The sequence below is a fragment of the Antedon bifida genome, chromosome 6, assembly GCF_963402885.1.
Source record: "Antedon bifida chromosome 6, ecAntBifi1.1, whole genome shotgun sequence".
Taxonomy (NCBI): domain Eukaryota; kingdom Metazoa; phylum Echinodermata; class Crinoidea; order Comatulida; family Antedonidae; genus Antedon; species Antedon bifida.
Window position 1 is genome coordinate 13,135,883 of NC_136231.1, and position 17,956 is coordinate 13,153,838.

The 17,956-nt window shown below is 32.9% G+C and overlaps 1 protein-coding gene and 1 long non-coding RNA gene across 2 annotated transcripts in view; both read left to right on the top strand.

Moving 5' to 3' along the window:
• The window catches only part of LOC144845413 (glycogen debranching enzyme-like), a 130,681-nt gene that overhangs the window by 85,087 nt on the left and 27,638 nt on the right, over positions 1-17,956 (top strand). Inside the window, exon 17 of the mRNA XM_078702722.1 lies at positions 5,841-5,974. Coding sequence (XP_078558848.1) covers positions 5,841-5,974 — 134 coding nt within the window. The remainder of the gene's footprint in view (positions 1-5,840; positions 5,975-17,956) is intronic.
• LOC144845503 (uncharacterized) lies at positions 10,730-15,394 on the top strand. Its single transcript, XR_013612554.1, has 4 exons — positions 10,730-11,091; positions 13,526-13,628; positions 14,573-14,708; positions 14,969-15,394. It is a non-coding gene; the product is annotated as an uncharacterized LOC144845503 (long non-coding RNA).

Consider the following 17,956-nt stretch of genomic DNA (forward strand, 5'->3'; position numbering starts at 1 on the left):
GACAATATAGAAAAATGGGGGGAAATGGATTACGGATATTAGTGGAGATGCGCTCTATTAAATGTGATGAGCTATGACGAAAGAGACAAAAATCCTCTATTTTATATTCGAGTGGCCATACGATGATGTCACAATGTCCAGTTAGCCATGTCAATGCATGATTCAATATTTACAACTCATCTACTTTCAGAATACGTAATAAAAAATAAAATTCACCATGTAGTTTAGAATCTATGACTGTTTAAAAAAAGGCATAATTTTGACAAACTTTTTCATCAAAAACGCGCGCAAATTATCCAATTCCACATGCTTGTATGACGTGATTTTAAGTCGAAATTGTTTAAAAAGTTGGTAAAATTACTAGAAAAGGTTGGAAAAATATAAATCACGCATAAAAAAATAATTTTAGTGCTACGTGCGTCTCGCTAAAAAATGCGCGCGAGCGTGGGAATTTTTGAAATGCTCAAAATGACATGAAACGCGTAGAAAGTTGATTAGAAATTGATTTTTCGCATTTTGAAATTTTAAACGCGGGTGCGCGCGTAACTTTCTGTGAAACATGCCATTTTAATCCATAGAAAGTTTGCGCTTGATATGACTTAAATTTTCACCAAGTTTCAATACAAAATGACTTTTGGTTTTTAATCTATGATCAATCATTGAAATTTATAAAATCACGCGTAACTTACGCTGCGCAACTCCGAAATTGTCGAAAAGCTTGGCTGCACATCTACAGCTATAGGTCAATCTTATGACAAAGTTATACAATCTTATGTTGGCCAGAATTAGAGATATGCGACCAACAAAATTCGTGGAAAGGAAGAAAAACATAGGAAAAAAAAAACAAAAAAAAACTAGATTTGAACTCGTCACTACGGACGAGTTAGGTTATCCGCAGCGCAAACGCCACGTGCACGTCATACGTTAGAATATTACGCGCAGAAAAACGATCATGCCATTGAAAAAATGTTAGTGCATTCTCTATTTTGTGTCACGTCTAAGTATATACAGTATAACACTATACGTACTACATTCAGTGCAGAATAGGTGAAAATAAGTGACAATATAGAAAAATGGGGGGAAATGGATTACGGATAAGTGGAGATGCGCTCTATTAAATGTGATGAGCTATGACGAAAGAGACAAAAATCCTCTATTTTATATTTGAGTGGCCATACGATGATGTCACAATGTCCAGTTAGCCATGTCAATGCATGATTCGATATTTACAACTCATCTACTTTCAGAATACGTAATAAAAAATAAAATTCACCATGTAGTTTAGAATCTATGACTGTTTAAAAAAAGGCATAATTTTGACAAACTTTTTCATCAAAAACGCGCGCAAATTATCCAATTCCACATGCTTGTATGACGTGATTTTAAGTCGAAATTGTTTAAAAAGTTGGTAAAATTACTAGAAAAGGTTGGAAAAATATAAATCACGCATAAAAAAATAATTTTAGTGCTACGTGCGCACCGCTCGCTAAAAAATGCGCGCGAGCGTGGGAATTTTTGAAATGCTCAAAATGACATGAAACGCGTAGAAAGTTGATTAGAAATTGATTTTTCGCATTTTGAAATTTTAAACGCGGGTGCGCGCGTAACTTTCTGTGAAACATGCCATTTTAATCCATAACTAGACATGAAACTCGTCACTTTGACGAGTTAGTTATCCGCACAACGACAAACGCCACGTGCACGTCATACGTTGGAATATTGCACACAGATAAAGATTATGGCATTATGACAAGAACTGAAGAATATGATATGCTGTTAGTGCTGAATTCTGTCAATTTGTGTCATATAGTATATACATGCAAAGAGTATAATCTGTATACATATTACATACAGTGTAGAATAGGTGAAATTACGGGACCCGCCATTTATTCCAATTTTTAACATGGCGACGGTATCAAAATGAAACACTTAAATAGCAATTTCTGGAGGAAATTATCTCAGGAACAACATATTAACGTGTAGAAGAAATTTGAATACGTAAAATATAGATGCGCACCCTTTTAAATGTGACTATTACGCAAAATATGAAAATACGACTTTTTTTATTCAACTGGCCATATGATGACGTCACAACATCCGATGGGCAAAATGTTTACATGAATTCGTATCTACAATCCAATAGCTTCCAGAAAACGTTTTAATCGTGATTATCACATTTTATTCTTACGAGCTATTACAGATTAAAATTTACTGTAAAGATGAAATTAATGACCCACGTAATTAAAATTTTTAGGCATGATGACGTCATAAAAATTAAAATATTTTTATCTCATGCTAAAGAAAGTTGATTGACCTACACAATATATAAATTTAGGAGAAAAAGGAATACAGATAAGCGTGATGCGCTCCATTGAATGTGATGAGCAATAACGAAAGAGACAAAAATCCTAATTTTTACATTCGTGTGGCCATACGATGACGTCACAATGTTTTTTTAGCCTTATCGATAAATGATCCGATATCTACAACTCATCAACTTCTAGATTTTGTAATAAAAATAAACGGTTCACGGTTTACTTTAGAAACTATGACTGTTTAAAAAAAGACATAATTTTGACGATTTTTTAAGCTTTTTCATAAAAAACGCGCACGAATTGTCTAATTCAACGTGTTCGTATGGCGTTATTTAAACTGGAAAAGGTCTAAATTGTTTTCAAAATTACTAGGAAAGACTTGAAAAATATAATTCAAGAGAAAAAAATATGTTTTTAACGCTACGTGCGCACCGCGTGCGTAAAAAATTGCGCGCCCGTGGGAATTTTTGACATGCTCAAAATGACAAGAAACGCATAAAAAGTTGATTAGAAATTAATTTTGCGCATTTTGAAATTTTAAATGCGCGTGCGCGCGTAACTTCTTGTGAAACATGCCATTTTTAATCCGTAGAAAGTTTGCCCCTGATATGACTTAAATTTTGTCAAAGTGTCAATACTAAATGACTTTTGGTTTTTAATCTATAATCAATCATTAAAATTCATAAAATTGCGCGTAAGTCACGTTGCGCAACTATGACGTCATTCAAAAATAGGAGGTGCACAACTTCACGTAAATGCCCATATGTTGTCAAAGTTATGAAATGTTATGTTTACACATTTTAGAGAAACGCGACTCACAAAAAGGAAGGAAGGATCCAAGAATAATACAGAAAAAAACTATTGATCCCATACAATAACAAGGAGTTATCCGCTTGGTATACCAAGCGGATAACTAAAAAGTTTGCGCATGATATGACTTAAAATTTCACCAAGTTTCAATACAAAATGACTTTTGGTATTTAATCTATGATCAATCATTGAAATTCATAAAATCGCGCGTAACTTACGCTGCGCAACTCCAAAATCGTCGAAAAGCTTGGCTGCACATCTACAGGTCAATTGTATGACAAAGTTATACAATCTTATGTTGGCCAGAATTAGAGATACGCTCCCAACAAAATTCGTGGAAAGAAAGAAGAACATAGAAAAAAAAAAAAACTAGATTTGAACTCGTCACTACGGATGAGTTAGGTTATCCGCAGCGCAAACGTTAGAATATTACGCGCAGAAAAACGATCATGCCATTGGAAAAATGTTAGTGCGCTCTCTATTTTGTGTCACGTCTAAGTATATACAGTACACTATATACTGTATACGTACTACATACAGTGCAGTATAGGTGAAAATAAGTGACCAAAGTTTTTGACGCTTTTGCACATGATGACGTCATAACAATTTTAAAAATTGTAAATCATGCGAAAAATAATTGATTGACCTAGACAATATAAAAAAATATAGGGAAATGGAATATGGATAAGTGGAGATGCGCTCTATTTAATGTGATGAGCTATGACGAAAGATACAAAAATCCTATATTTTATATTCGAGTGGCCATACGATGACGTCATAATGTCCGTTTAGCCATATTGATTCATGATTCGATATTTACAACTCATCTACTTCCAGAATATGTAATTTAAAAAAAAGTTCACCAAGTAGTTTAAAATCTATGACTGTTTAAAAAAAGGCATAATTTTGACGAATTTTTGAACATTTTCATCAAAAACGCGCGCAAATTGTCCAATTCGACGTGCTCGTATGACGTTATATTATGTCGGAATTGTTTAAAAGTTGGTAAAATTACTAGAAAAGGCTGAAAAAACAAAAATCACGCAAAAAATCTGTTTTTAACGCTACGTGCGCACCGCGCGCATAATTTTTTGCGCGCACGTGGGAATTTTTGACATGCTTAAAATGACATGAAACGCGTAGAAAGTTGATTAGAAATTGATTTTTCGCATTTTGAAATTTTAAACGCGCGTGCGCACGTAACTTTCTATAAAACATGCCATTTTTAATCCATAGAAAGTTTGCCCTTGACATGACTTAAATTTTCACCTAGTGTCAATACAAAATGACTTTTGGTTTTTAATCTATGATCAATCATTAAAATTCATAAAATCGCGCGTAAGTCACGTTGCGCAACTCTAAAATCATAAAACAAAGTGTCTTGCACATCTACAGTTAGAGGTCAATCTTCTGACAAAGTTATATAATCTTATGTTAGCAAGAGTTAGAGATATGCTGCCAACAAAATTCTGGGAAAGAAAGAAGAATATAGAAAAAAAAAAAAAAAGATCCTGACAATAACAAGGGGTTATCTGCCAAGTGCGGATAACCAAAAAGAAAAAAAAGATCCTGACAATAACAAGGGGTTATCCGCCAAGTGCGGATAACCAACTAGATTTGAACTTATCACTTTGACGAGTTCGGGTTATCCGCGCAAGCGCAACATGCACGTACGGTAAAATATATGAACGCCAACAATTATTATGCCATCCTATGACATGAATTAAATAATGTTTACAATGCTGGATTGTACCTATTTTGTGTCATACAGCATATTTACAGAATACACTGTATATTTATATACAGTGTAGCATGGACGAAATTACGAGACCCATCTTTTAAATCCAATTATTAAAACGATGATGTCATCAAATTGACATATAAAGATAACTATTTTAGAAGTTAATTATCTAAATAATTACATTAATAAAAATTTGAAGAATTTTTGACACATAAAAGTGAGATGCGCTCTCTTTTAAACGGGATGAACTTTTACGAAAGAGATGAAAATGTGACTTTTTGAATTCAACTGGCCATATGATGACGTCATGACATCAGATAGACAAAATTTGTATGAATTAATATCTACAATTCAACAACTTCCATAATAAGTTTTAATCACGTGGGTCACTTTTCATTCCGATAAGCTATAACAGATTAAAATATACTGTATAGATGAAATTAGGTAACTCACGTTATTATAATTTGTTAATATGATGATGTAATAAAAATTAACATTTTTTTTAACGCATGTGAAAGAGGATTGATTTAGCAAGAACATATTAAAATCTAGGAGAAAATGTGGAACACATTATTACTGTAAACTGTTATTATTGACAGAAATTCTTCTGTTGATCTAGTAGGCCTACATGAATATTTTATGGCCAAGGAATCATTAATTCGTAATGGTTTGCCTTTATACGGTCATTATTCAGCAAGGTAAGGTGATAACTCTATGCCTAACTAGGCTGGGTAGCTGGCTCCATTTGACATCCCTGCGTGAATGATATTTTTCTTGAGGAACTTTACATATCGTCCTGAGATATTTCACCTCTAGACATGTAATCGTTGTAGCTTATACTATTTGGCGGACCATATGGTCTGCTGTGGTAAAGTCTAATTACTTTTAAGCAGGTTGTTTGTGAAAGAGTTGCAGATGACACAGATTAAAAACTATAATAATATTGAATTTATTTTTTATCGTTAAATTTACAGCTTGGTAATTGGTTTGAGAATGCCTTTAGTCCATTGAAGGACATTCCTAGGTATTTGATTCCATGTTACTTTGATGCTATTCTTTCTGGTGCATACTCTATACTGCTGGATTTATGTGCAAAGAAGATGAGCTTGTAAGTAATATTTCTTCTTTATTTATATTATTTAATTCTTTCAAACGCCAGCCTTATAATTATGCATGGATTAGACCTAATCATAACAGGGATCCTAACCCAACCCACTATGACTGAGAGACAAAAAAAATACAATCATCAAATACAAGAATAAGTGGGTAAACAGATAAACAGAACAATACTCAAGCAAATCTCATAGTCAGTCCAAAGTCCACAATGCTGCATCCACACTGTTCAGCTCCGGCCTCCAACTCCCCAGGAATTATCAGCTGCAATACCCTGTCCCGAAGTTTTCTCCTCCCGGCGCAAAACTACAACGTACACAACAAAAACAAAACATTTTAAGAGTCAAATAACGTTGAACAAGCTTCGACACTGACACTGACGTTTTCTCCGCACACCCACGACGAGCACCGAAACGTTTTAACAAATTCTGTTGAGCCAAACAACGCACGGTATCTTCGTAATAGACAAAAAGCTGATTATTAGAGAGGGTGCGCTATGTGTAGAGTGCGCTCTCTACATTTAAAGGGCCAAAACACATTTGATTGGCGATGGGTTGTATCCACACTTTAAATGACCAATGATGTGAATGATGATGTAAATAAAATCAACTGAATATTCATGAGAAATATTATGAGGTAATCACTGAACTGCCCAGAAAATTAATTTTCCAAATCTGCTCACGATGTATGGAAGTAAACAAAGAATGAAAATCAGTCTATATTTTTTCTGTTATTTTCACCAAAATGTTTATGATTTTGTACTTCGGCAGGTAATGTAATAAAAGCGTTATTTATATACACATTCTGTTTCTACGATGTTTAACTATTATCAAACAAGTATATAACAAATTAGGGGTTCTGTATCGGTTAGTATTTTGTAATACGAGTTTGAACATGTGGGTAAAATACATGTGTATTGAAGTTGAACTCACATGGCGTAGGACTTTAGTAGCATGGAGTACAGTAGGGGTATCTTAATTAGTGGGACCGCTAGTAAACACAATTGAACGGAAAGAGAAATGGTTGTTCGTAAATCAACATTTTATTAGACCTAGGCCTGCTAGAACTTAGTTTCTAGTAGTATATCTAGGCTAGACGGCTGGCCTACTATAAATAGGCCTAAGCCTAGCTAGGTCTAGATCTGGATTAAATATACAGGTTCAGAGTATACAAATATTGAATATATATTAATACTCGGGCCAAGCTAGGTCTACTACTACTAGTCAAATGATGACTCAATATAATCAATACTAATGCTAGTAATAATAGTATATAAACAAAATAATGAGGATACATTAGCTGATTGATTTACCAACAATAAAATCAAGCATATGTCGTTTTTATTTAGGCTAGTTGATATTTCTATATACAATGACTTTTTTATACATATAAGTCCAAGAGCATTAGTTCATAAGTATAGGCAGACCCGGACATTTCTGGTAACAAGCTGATTTTTTCAGAAAAGGTCCAGAACTATGATTGGAACATCATACTAAAAGTCCTGAAAAATCCTCCTTGTGCTCTTCGAGAAATCCAAGATGGCGTCTAAAATGGCTGCCATTTTAATTAGTCTATAACTTTGTAACCGCTTGTCGTAGAGTATTGATTTTGGTGTCAAATAGTTCACAGTATATACATTCCTATTTGCTCTAACAGAAAATTTTGTCAAAAAATGGCTGCTACTACAGTTTCTGGTAGTTTGACCTTTGACCTGGTCTTATCATATCTCGGTAATGGCTTGTCATAGAGAATTGAGATTAGGCCCAAATTGTTCAGAACATGCATATTTATATTTGGTGTAATAAAATATTTTATCCCAAAATGAACGGAAGTGAGGTTATTGACCTCTTACTGACCTATTCAAATATCTTTTACCGTATCTCAAGAAATATTTATCGTATAACGTTACTGTTGGTGTCAAATTGTTTGGAACATATACATTTCTATTTAGTCTAATACAAAAGTTTGCCCTAAAATGCTCGGAAGTAAGTTAAATTATTGAAAATTTAAAAAATCAAAGAGTTGCATAGGCAGAGTATATGAATACTGTAGATAAAATCAAAAACAAAGTTTTAACTCTGCCTTAAAACATGTTTTGGGCATAGCACATCATCAGGTAAAGTGAATTGTTACAAAAAGAAAATATAAAGTGAATAAATTACAAAAAACAACTGTCAGTGGCTAATCAAAGTTGGTTAAGTAAACAAAAGACAATTGGCATATACCTATACATGGCACATATCCGGATTGTCAAAAACAAATGTCCAAGACCCTTTATCTGCAATTTTTAGATTAGATTTTTAAACGCGACTCTATATCTCACGATGTCGGTTGTTAACTAGTATTCATATTTTTTCATTATTTTGACACTGGATATTAATACTTGGAGGCAAATATAAATGTTTTTAAACATTTTTTAACATTTTCAGCAATTTCGGTTAGTCGGTCGGTCAGTAAACACTAACTCATATTCATATTTTTTCGTTATTTTGACACTCGATATTAATACTTGGAGGCAAATATAAATGTTTTAAAAATTTTATCAACATTTTCAAACATTTTCAGCAATTTCGGTCGGTCGGTAGGTCGGTCAGTCAGTAAACAATAACTCAAATTTGCACACGCGCATATAGCCTTGTTGACTTACTAAAAATAATGCATTTTGAAACATTCCTTGTTTTAAATGTTCGTTATATGGTTTATGATAAAAAGAGAATGTTCCCTAGGTATTTCGCATCAAACACCCTTTACCCAGCATGCATAGACTTTTTTTTCAGATTCAGATTTTATTTGGTACTTATGAAATCCATGAAAAATAGATTGAAAGACACGGGCAATGATCCCGGTACCTCTAACATACTAAGTGAGCGCTCTACCATTTGAGCTAGTCCCCCAGTTACATATTTAACTGTTCAAAGATGAATAAATTATCGCCATATGCCCTATAGGATTTATTATATATTGAAAATAATGCATAATAAGGGTCTTTAAATCTCTGTAACATTGATCAGCAGCATTCTGTTACAGTCATTCATGCATCTTCAACATCTTGGTGTTTGTTGCTTTTTTCACATTATTATCATCATGTTCATCTGTATGGGTGTTGTTGCATGTTTGCCCAAACAGTTATGACGTTAATTTGTTTTCATCTTTAAACAGTTAAAAAGTTAAAGTCTAGGCTTGCCAGTTAGAGAACATTCAAGGATGCATTCTCTTTTAAAACAAGGAATGACCTGGTTTCATGTTTCAAAATGCATTATTTTTACAAATAAAATGGTCTTTACATTTGTTTTTGACAATCCGGAGTATAATAATATGCCATGTACATAGTGTTTAAAATGTATATGACCTAAAAATTTCATTTTCACAGTATTTTAAAAGTCTATACATTTCCTAAATTACATGAAAGTTATACTTTTATGAACAAAAATAATTATCGTAATTTCTATAATAAAATAATAAAAATAACGACGTGATTTCAACAAAGCACTAATTCGCGTATGTAATGCGAGTTAAAGACGAATAAAGAATGTAAAATGTATTCATTGGGTGACATTTTGTAGCAATAACATTTCAACCATAACTAGTATGAGAATTTACGTTTCCCTGTTTATTTGGCCATGTCCATTTTTTGTAACAAGTGTTACCGATATTCTTTGTTCTATCGAAGTAAAATTTACCCTCAAGGTTATTGTTGAAAACAACAAAACACTATTCAACTACCCAATAAAATGTAACGCTTGTTGTGGAAAAACCCATTTTGTTGTTGTTTTTTTGTAACAATTCACTTAACCTGATGATGTGCTATGCCCAAAACATGTTCTAAGGCGTTAAAACTTTGATTTTGATTTTATCTACAGTATTCATATACTCTGCCTATGCAGCTCTTTGATTTTTTAAATTTTCAATAATTTAACTTACTTCCGAGCATTTTAGGGCAAATTGTTGTATTAGACTAAATAGAAATGTATATGTTCCAAACAGTTTGACACCAAAAGTAACGCTATACGATAAATATTTCTTAGATACCGTAAAAGATATATGAATAGGTCAGTAAGAGGTCAATAACCTCACTTCTGGTCATTTTGGGATAAAATATTTCATTACACCAAATAAAAATATGCATGTTCTGAACAATTTGGGCCTTATCACAATTCTCTATGACAAGCCATTACCGAGATATGATAAGACCAGGTCAAAGGTCAAACTGCCCAGAAACTGCAGTAGCGACCATTTTTTGACAAAATGTTCTGTTAGAGCAAATAGGAATGTATATATCGTGAACTATTTGACACCAAAATCAATACTCTACGACAAGCGGTTACAAAGTTATAGACTAATTAAAATGGCAGCCATTTTGGACGCCATCTTGGATTTCTCGGAGAGCACAAGGAGGATTTTTCAGGACTTTTAATATGATGTTCCAATCATAGTTCTGGACCTTTTCTGAAAAAATTAGCTTGTTACCAGAAATGTCCGGGTCAAACCCTAATGCTCTTGGACTAATAGTTGTAGTTGTATATGGCAATGCGCAATGATTCCATTTAACTATAATCAAATTGATATCTGGAGATTTATTTTTGTTTCATCATAATGCAATGAATTAAATTTTATAACACAGAGAAAATTAACCGTTGTCAAGTTAATATGCTAATAATCCGAACTCATTCTTCAGCTGAGTTTTTACCTGAAAATTGATATAAGTTTATCAAATAATGTACAAGCTACATATTTCAATTATTATGTTTTTGCCATTATAATTACAAATTTTAAAAATAAAGAAGCTCACAATCTTTCCTCAATCTTTTTTTAGGCTTAACAACCTTGCTATTAATTTGTGGACTAGTCAACGTAAGATGATTCCGTATAATGGAAATCATCTTCCTCATTTCGGACTGCACACCATATACGCTTCTTGCTTGTTTATTAGATGCAGCATGTATCTGTTCACCGCCTTGTTCGCTAAAGCAGCCCCAAACCAATCTGCCACCTCTTTAATGTTGGTACCACATGCTTCTCAAGCATGTGCATTTTTGGAGTGATGCTGTGGCCATACTTTCGGAACTCTCCGACAAAATCATGGATGTTGTTGTCTACAGCATGAGAAAAATAGTATGTTGTTTTTGTTTTTATTTATCGTCATTTATAAATTAGTAACGATTGTTTTTAATAAATTATATACCTACCAGTTTCTTTGATTTCCTCAGTAAGAAGTAACTGGTATGGTTAATCTTCTGCTCCACTATTGAGTATTTGCTGAACAACGGAATGTTATTTAATTCCAGTTGTAGATCCTTCACAACACCTATAGGCAAGTCCATTGACTGCTTGTCAAAAGTTGACTGGCATGCAGTGATCAAATGCAATATTATATGTTATCTGTATTTAGGAGCAAACATTTCACAGTTAGTAAACAACCGGGAAAAAAAAAACTAAAATGCATTTTATTAGTCTACTGTAATTTTATTATGGAATGTGCTCAGTTTACCTTGCAACATTTATGAACATGATTGCCGATAAAGGCTTTTCCATGATACGCTTGCCTGTCGAATTTATGCTTCTTTAACGTATTGTCCATCGCTGTAGTTAGTGGCTTAGCACCCACCTTAAACTCATCTTTTTCTATTGATTTTTCCTATGAAATTTAACAAACACTATCAAATCAAATCTTTATTCGTTCCATATATAAAAAGTGTATATGGAAAAATTGTTTTTCTCGACAGAAAAATATGGTAAAACATTCACAATTAAATCATACATAGAACAAAAAATTACAATTTAAAAACATTAATTTAAACATCCATCAACTGTAAAACTTTAAAATATATATTACATGTGCACTGATCTAAAAATCTTTGAGTAAAAATATGAGTTGAATTTGGTACAAAAGACAGTCGGTTTCTTGATTTATCAGCTCTAGGAGCCCGTAGCCGGTCTGACTTGTTCTTATAAAATCACATATGTAATTGATGTTTCTTATCTTCTAAAATTTTACTTAATTGACTTAGGACCTGTTTTTCATATTTTTCATACAATTATATTTGATGCTATCTTAGTAATTTTAATGAGACCTTCCAAGCAATAAAAGAGATAACTAGTACTGATTGCATAACTGTTTCATAGAATAATTTCAAAGTACAACAGCTAACATTAAATTTATTTAGCTTTCTGAGGAAATATAACTTTTGGTGACCTTTCTTAATTATCTCGGCCGTATTTTTTTCAAAGCTAAGTTGATCATCAATATGTGTACCAAGATAAATGTGAAACCACCAGGTCTAACAAGGTTATAATAGCATCATCGACCCTCTGTTACATTGATATGCAAATTGGTTATTATCCATAAAATCACTACATTAAGATATTAGTTGATTTCTAACAATCTTCTCAAGAATCTTCATTAGAATAGATGTTTTAATGCCACTGGTCTGAAGTCGTTAATGATTTTAGGGTTACAAATTTTCAGAACAGGTATTATCTCCGAGACCTTCCATAGATCAGGTACCACCCCCGTATTCAGTGAACACTGGAAAAGCTGGCTTATTTTTTGGGAAACTGAAAGGCACATGATCTAATCAAATGCCCTGATACACCGTCCAGACCCTTTGCTTTACTAACATTTACCCTTTCCATATATTTCTTAACATCATCTGCATCAATTTTTATTGCACTTTCATCATTCATTTCATTTTTAAACCCTTCAGCAGACACAGTCATTTCACATTTAAAATTTATTTCATCAAATCTAGAATAAAAAATATTAAAATCATTTGGTTTAAAACTGTGTTCAATTTCATTATTTTTCTTCCCCATACCCGTAATTTTCTCCTTTTCTCCATTCCAGGCCTGACGGGTGTCCCGGCACTTGAATTTGTTCTTAATTTTTTCTCCATATTCTTTTTTACATGCTTTGATTTTCTTATTTACACATTCTTTAATCTTTTTCTTTTCCATCTCGTTGCATTTGTTTTTGGATGCAATATATTTCTTAAGTAATTCCTTTCTTACATCTTTTGTGAGCCAAGGCTTATTATTATTAAATATTCTAATTTTTTTTTTAGGTAAGATCAGATTTTGACAGAATTTGATGTATTCAACAATTGCTACAGTAGCCACATTTAAAGTTTCTGAAGAGTCCATAAACATATTCCAATCAGTGGCTTTTAATTAAATTAGAATAATGCATTACAGTTAAAATGCCTTGTATCGCATAGTTTTTTTGTAATATAGTTTTATTTGAAAACTTACATGGTCAATATCAATGTTTACCATTGACTCTCGAACTACATTTCTTGATGTGTCTTTGCTAGTTTCTTCATGAGAGCCATGGGCAACAAATTCCTTGTATTCTTCCCAGAGTGACATCATGTTTCTCTCTTCCTTGCTAATGCCCCTGTTCATGTCGTCTTTGGTGGTGTGGCAAAATAAACAACTATATCGGCCTAAGAAATAAGTTTAATAAAGAAAAATCTATATTATTATATACTATTTAATTTACACCCTCAGCTGTAAAATGTATATAATATTTATTTTTACTTACCATTAGGTGAAAGAAGGCCATATATCCGCACAAGGAAATCATAATCTCCGAAAGAGTCTGATATTATAACCTCTATGATGAAGAATAAGAATTTATCAAAATTAAAAGGGTAAGAGTTTCTTCATTTGAATAAAAAATGTATTGCATAAAATAGTTCATTCTTACCTCCATACTTGCCCATGCAAGTCTCTTACTTCCTTGACTAATGGCAGAGTCCTTGCCAGATTTACTGTGTAGCATTGAACATCAAAACCACCAATGAATATGTTTTTTAGTGCATTTAATTGGCCTATCCAGGCTACAAATCTGGATTTCACACTTGGTAGAGCCGCCACCTTTGTCTCCACCAAATTTTAAGAAAATGTCTTCATTATTTGGTTTAATGTTCCCTAATCTAAAATAAACAAAGAGAGTATAAGAGAATACAAAAGATTGTATGTTCTTAATTCCTACGACTTGTGCTTCTCTTTCTTCAAACCCATTTTCCCCACTGGCAGGTACCAGGTTCACCATTTCTCCTTGTACATAATCCTGCACTATCAAATTCTGCAGTGAACGCATTTTACGCTCAGAGGAAAGTGTTCCTTGTGGAAGATACCTGTAAAAATATTGATAGTACAGTAGTAGTACAGTAATAGTAATGGAGGTTTCATATCACTGTTGGTGAGTGGAACTATATACAGTACTGCTTTTGTTTCTACAAATGAACTACTATTTGTATGGAGTCTGCTTTGTATTACAACTTTGAACTGTTTTTTTTTTTTTTAAGTCTTTTCTTTTCCATTGCTGTTGCAAAATTAGTAGTTGTATTAGTGTAGTTTTAGTTTAAAAATAAGTATTTTATGTCGTTATTTCAAATATGAAAAATGTTTTAGTTTCAGTTTTTATTTTCCATTGTTTTTGTATTAATTTTTGTAATTGGTATGGACGCACCATCTACGCATGTGTGCCACTGTTAAAAAAGTGTTGTTCCAAATAAATATTATTATTATTAATTATTTTTCGTGAATAAAATATTTATTTATATTTAATTATTGTTATTTACCTCCTCAGTTTAAGAAGCTGCTGCTAACCAAGGTCACAATCAGTCTTTAATGCGAGACCTATGGGCTGTGTTTGATGTGTTGGGCTTTGCTTAATGCCACCATGTATACTTATCTTCAACCGTTTAATTTCTGCAGACCTTCTGGTAATAGTTTTTTTAGAAATGCCTTGTGCCTTGTAATGTTGGATTTCTGTATAACACTGACTTTCAATGCCTACAAAATTAAAGAAACTTGCTGTATGATTTACTAAAAAAATGTACAAAAATAATATGCATTAGATATTAAAATAGTATTTAAATACATGCTCTATGTATTATTAATTAATAAATAGTTTGGGTTAATGTAATTTACAAGTACTTACTCTGCCCTTTGTCATCAAGTTCAGTTTTTTATTCTTTTTTAGGGATTTGTGCAAGACATGTGCTAATTTTTGAAGTTCATCTGGTATGACCTCAATAATTTCACTGTTGATTTCAGTACAGCTTTTTGTATTTTCTTTACCTTTTGTTGGCACTTGGATGTACATTTATGGTGGTACAGCAATGTGTCCGAGCATACAATAGTTAGCTCTACACACAATAGTGACTGTTTACTCAATTCAGATGCCTTTGAGAGGTCAAACACATTTACAGGGCAAGAACATTTTATACAAGGAATTGCATCACATTTAAGGGTACTAAATAATTGTGACAAACAGTGTGCACAGAATGTGTGGCCACATTTAGTTTCAGACATGGACAAGGACATAACATGTTTACAAATGGCACACATAAAACAATCTTTGGAAGCATCTTTTAGTTTAATATGATTGGGTAATGATGGCAAATTGGTATTAGTTGATGAAAATGTACCATTGTTGTTTCTTTGGAAAGTTGTGTGTTTTCTTTTCCTCTGTTTTTAATATTAGTAAATAAATAGCATGACAAACATAATGTTGTGTGCCTTTCCCTTTGCAAAAAAGCCGTATACGATCCGTATACGCTAAAAACGTATACGACGTATACGGATCGTATACGATTTCACTGTTTACATTATTTCCACTCTGTTGCTCCACAAAGAGTTGGCGTCGTATACGTTTAGCATACGTAACGTATACGTTGTTTATTCATGATAAGAATATCGTATACGGGACGTATACGAATCATATACGAACAAACTAGGCCATTTTATAAATTATAATAGTAGTAATGAGTAGAATAGAGCTAAATAAAACATTTAACCACTAGTCTAGTAGTAATATTAGTATAGCCTAGTAGTAGTATTAGGAGCTAGGACATAAGACCATATTTATTTATATTTATTAAAATTCAAACAACGTTTTTCGCAAGTCAATAAAATACGCTAAACAGGTATACTACTACTAGGTAGGCCTAGAAAGGACAAGACAAGGGGCCATTTTCACGATGTTGTTTGCAGTTTTCCTTTATAAAATATGACAGAGGTCAGTAAGTTCAGCCGCCGACGACGACCGAGCGTCGCTCGGTTGCCTACAGTTGCAACTCGTGGTCGACTCGGCTCTCTGGTGGCCAATCATGCATATCATCGGGTACGTCGCGTCGTTCGATCTTCTCAATTCGTCACACCACGTGCGAGCTTTGGGTGGTCAAATTACATTGTTTATGTTAAGCGATATTATTCCGCGACATGTGTTGTAGTATAGCATGGAGATGGAGTAACAATAATTTGGCAAATAATGCCGAAGAGGAAAACCATGATCCAAAACAGAAGTGGGATGTGTTGATATGTACATTAACATTATATAATAATAATAATAATTATTTAACGATGAATACAATCGGATTTTGAATATGAAGTTGATCACTTCCGTAGAAAAAAATTAAAAAACAAAATTAGTGGTTATAGTAAATACAATTATATCGAATTTCAATTTTTTCCCGGTTAAGCGAACAGATTGAATTGCTTTCATTTATCTCAGCGGTATTTCTGCTTGGTGATTAAGAAATCATAAAACATGTCTTTAAAAAATAACCACCCTCAACTGTAAATAACAAATTAAATAAGTCTACTAAACATTGTTGATTTCCCATGGACCCAACAATACCCCAACTATTTCATTCATAATTGTTTATTTGTAACAGTTTATTTGAAATCCTTGTCCTTTGTTAATTCAATTGTGTGACAATTAAATTAGATTGTACATGCTGATGCTGTATATTATGTAAAAAGATGAGTCATGTTTATCAGATTCTTGAAAAAGATCAAAACTTTGAATTCTCAAAATGTGTTCTATATCTTTATTTGGAGTTAGACTCGTACTACATTCATTAAAATGAATATCCAGCAGCCGTGTGTACAGAGGGGGCACAACAAAACTATTAGCTACTAATATTGTACACAATTTATTACATCCTTTTTTAAGTAACACATATTCAATATTATAGTAAAACGTCAATACGTAGTTACGAGGCGGTATCCTCGCAACTAGGCTCATAGTTGTTTACCACTCCAACACATATGATATGAATAAAGCCTATCTTATTAAATAGTATCTCGCACCCGCGCATATACAACAAAAAGTTACAAAGGTTCACATATTTATATTAACGATTTTTTAAAAATTTACGAATTAAATAAATAAAAATATGATTAAATACCGCTTGGCCTGTCAATGATGGAGGCATAAAAATGGGGGCGTGGGGTACCGTTTTACCAGGGAGATGTAAAATAAGTATTTAACATTTACCTGGTCTTACTACGTTCGCGTACAATTTACCATTTGGATTTTTTAAGTTACATGTAGGTTATGTTAAATTTTATTCATCAGTGACAACTCTAGGAAATTTACAGCAATTAGTTCTGATGCCTAAAATAGTAAAATGCTTTAAAACGTCGGAGCTTCTTTTTTGTATTTTTGGCTGTTGAATGTTTTGTTGGCACCCCCTAACTCTGCAACGATGATATCCATAATGCATCATATTTTTATTTCACCGTTGTTGATTTACTACTAGCTAGAGTAGGTTATATAATAATACAACCAATATAACCAAATCTAATATATGGGGGAAAGCTAGCTAGCTTATTTTCACAATAAGTGTAACAGACTCTTTTCTTTGGCGTATTTTTCCCAGGCCTAGTTACTCTTAGTTTACTAGAGCTGCTGCAGTAGCTAGTTACTGCATGTTCGATCTATACAATTACAATATGCCTATAGCCTAGTTAGCTAGAAGTCATCGAATTTACTATCTACTTTGGCCTACTGTAACTAGGCCTACATCCCATTTTTTATTTTTTTTTATGGCGAGTTAAAACCCGTAGCAAAAAAATCCTGTTGGACAACAACAATGATGATTGAAAATAAATGAAATCTGATCCATCCATGTGATGCATGCATGCAGCACACACAACACAGGCACGTTTTGGGGCGAATTAT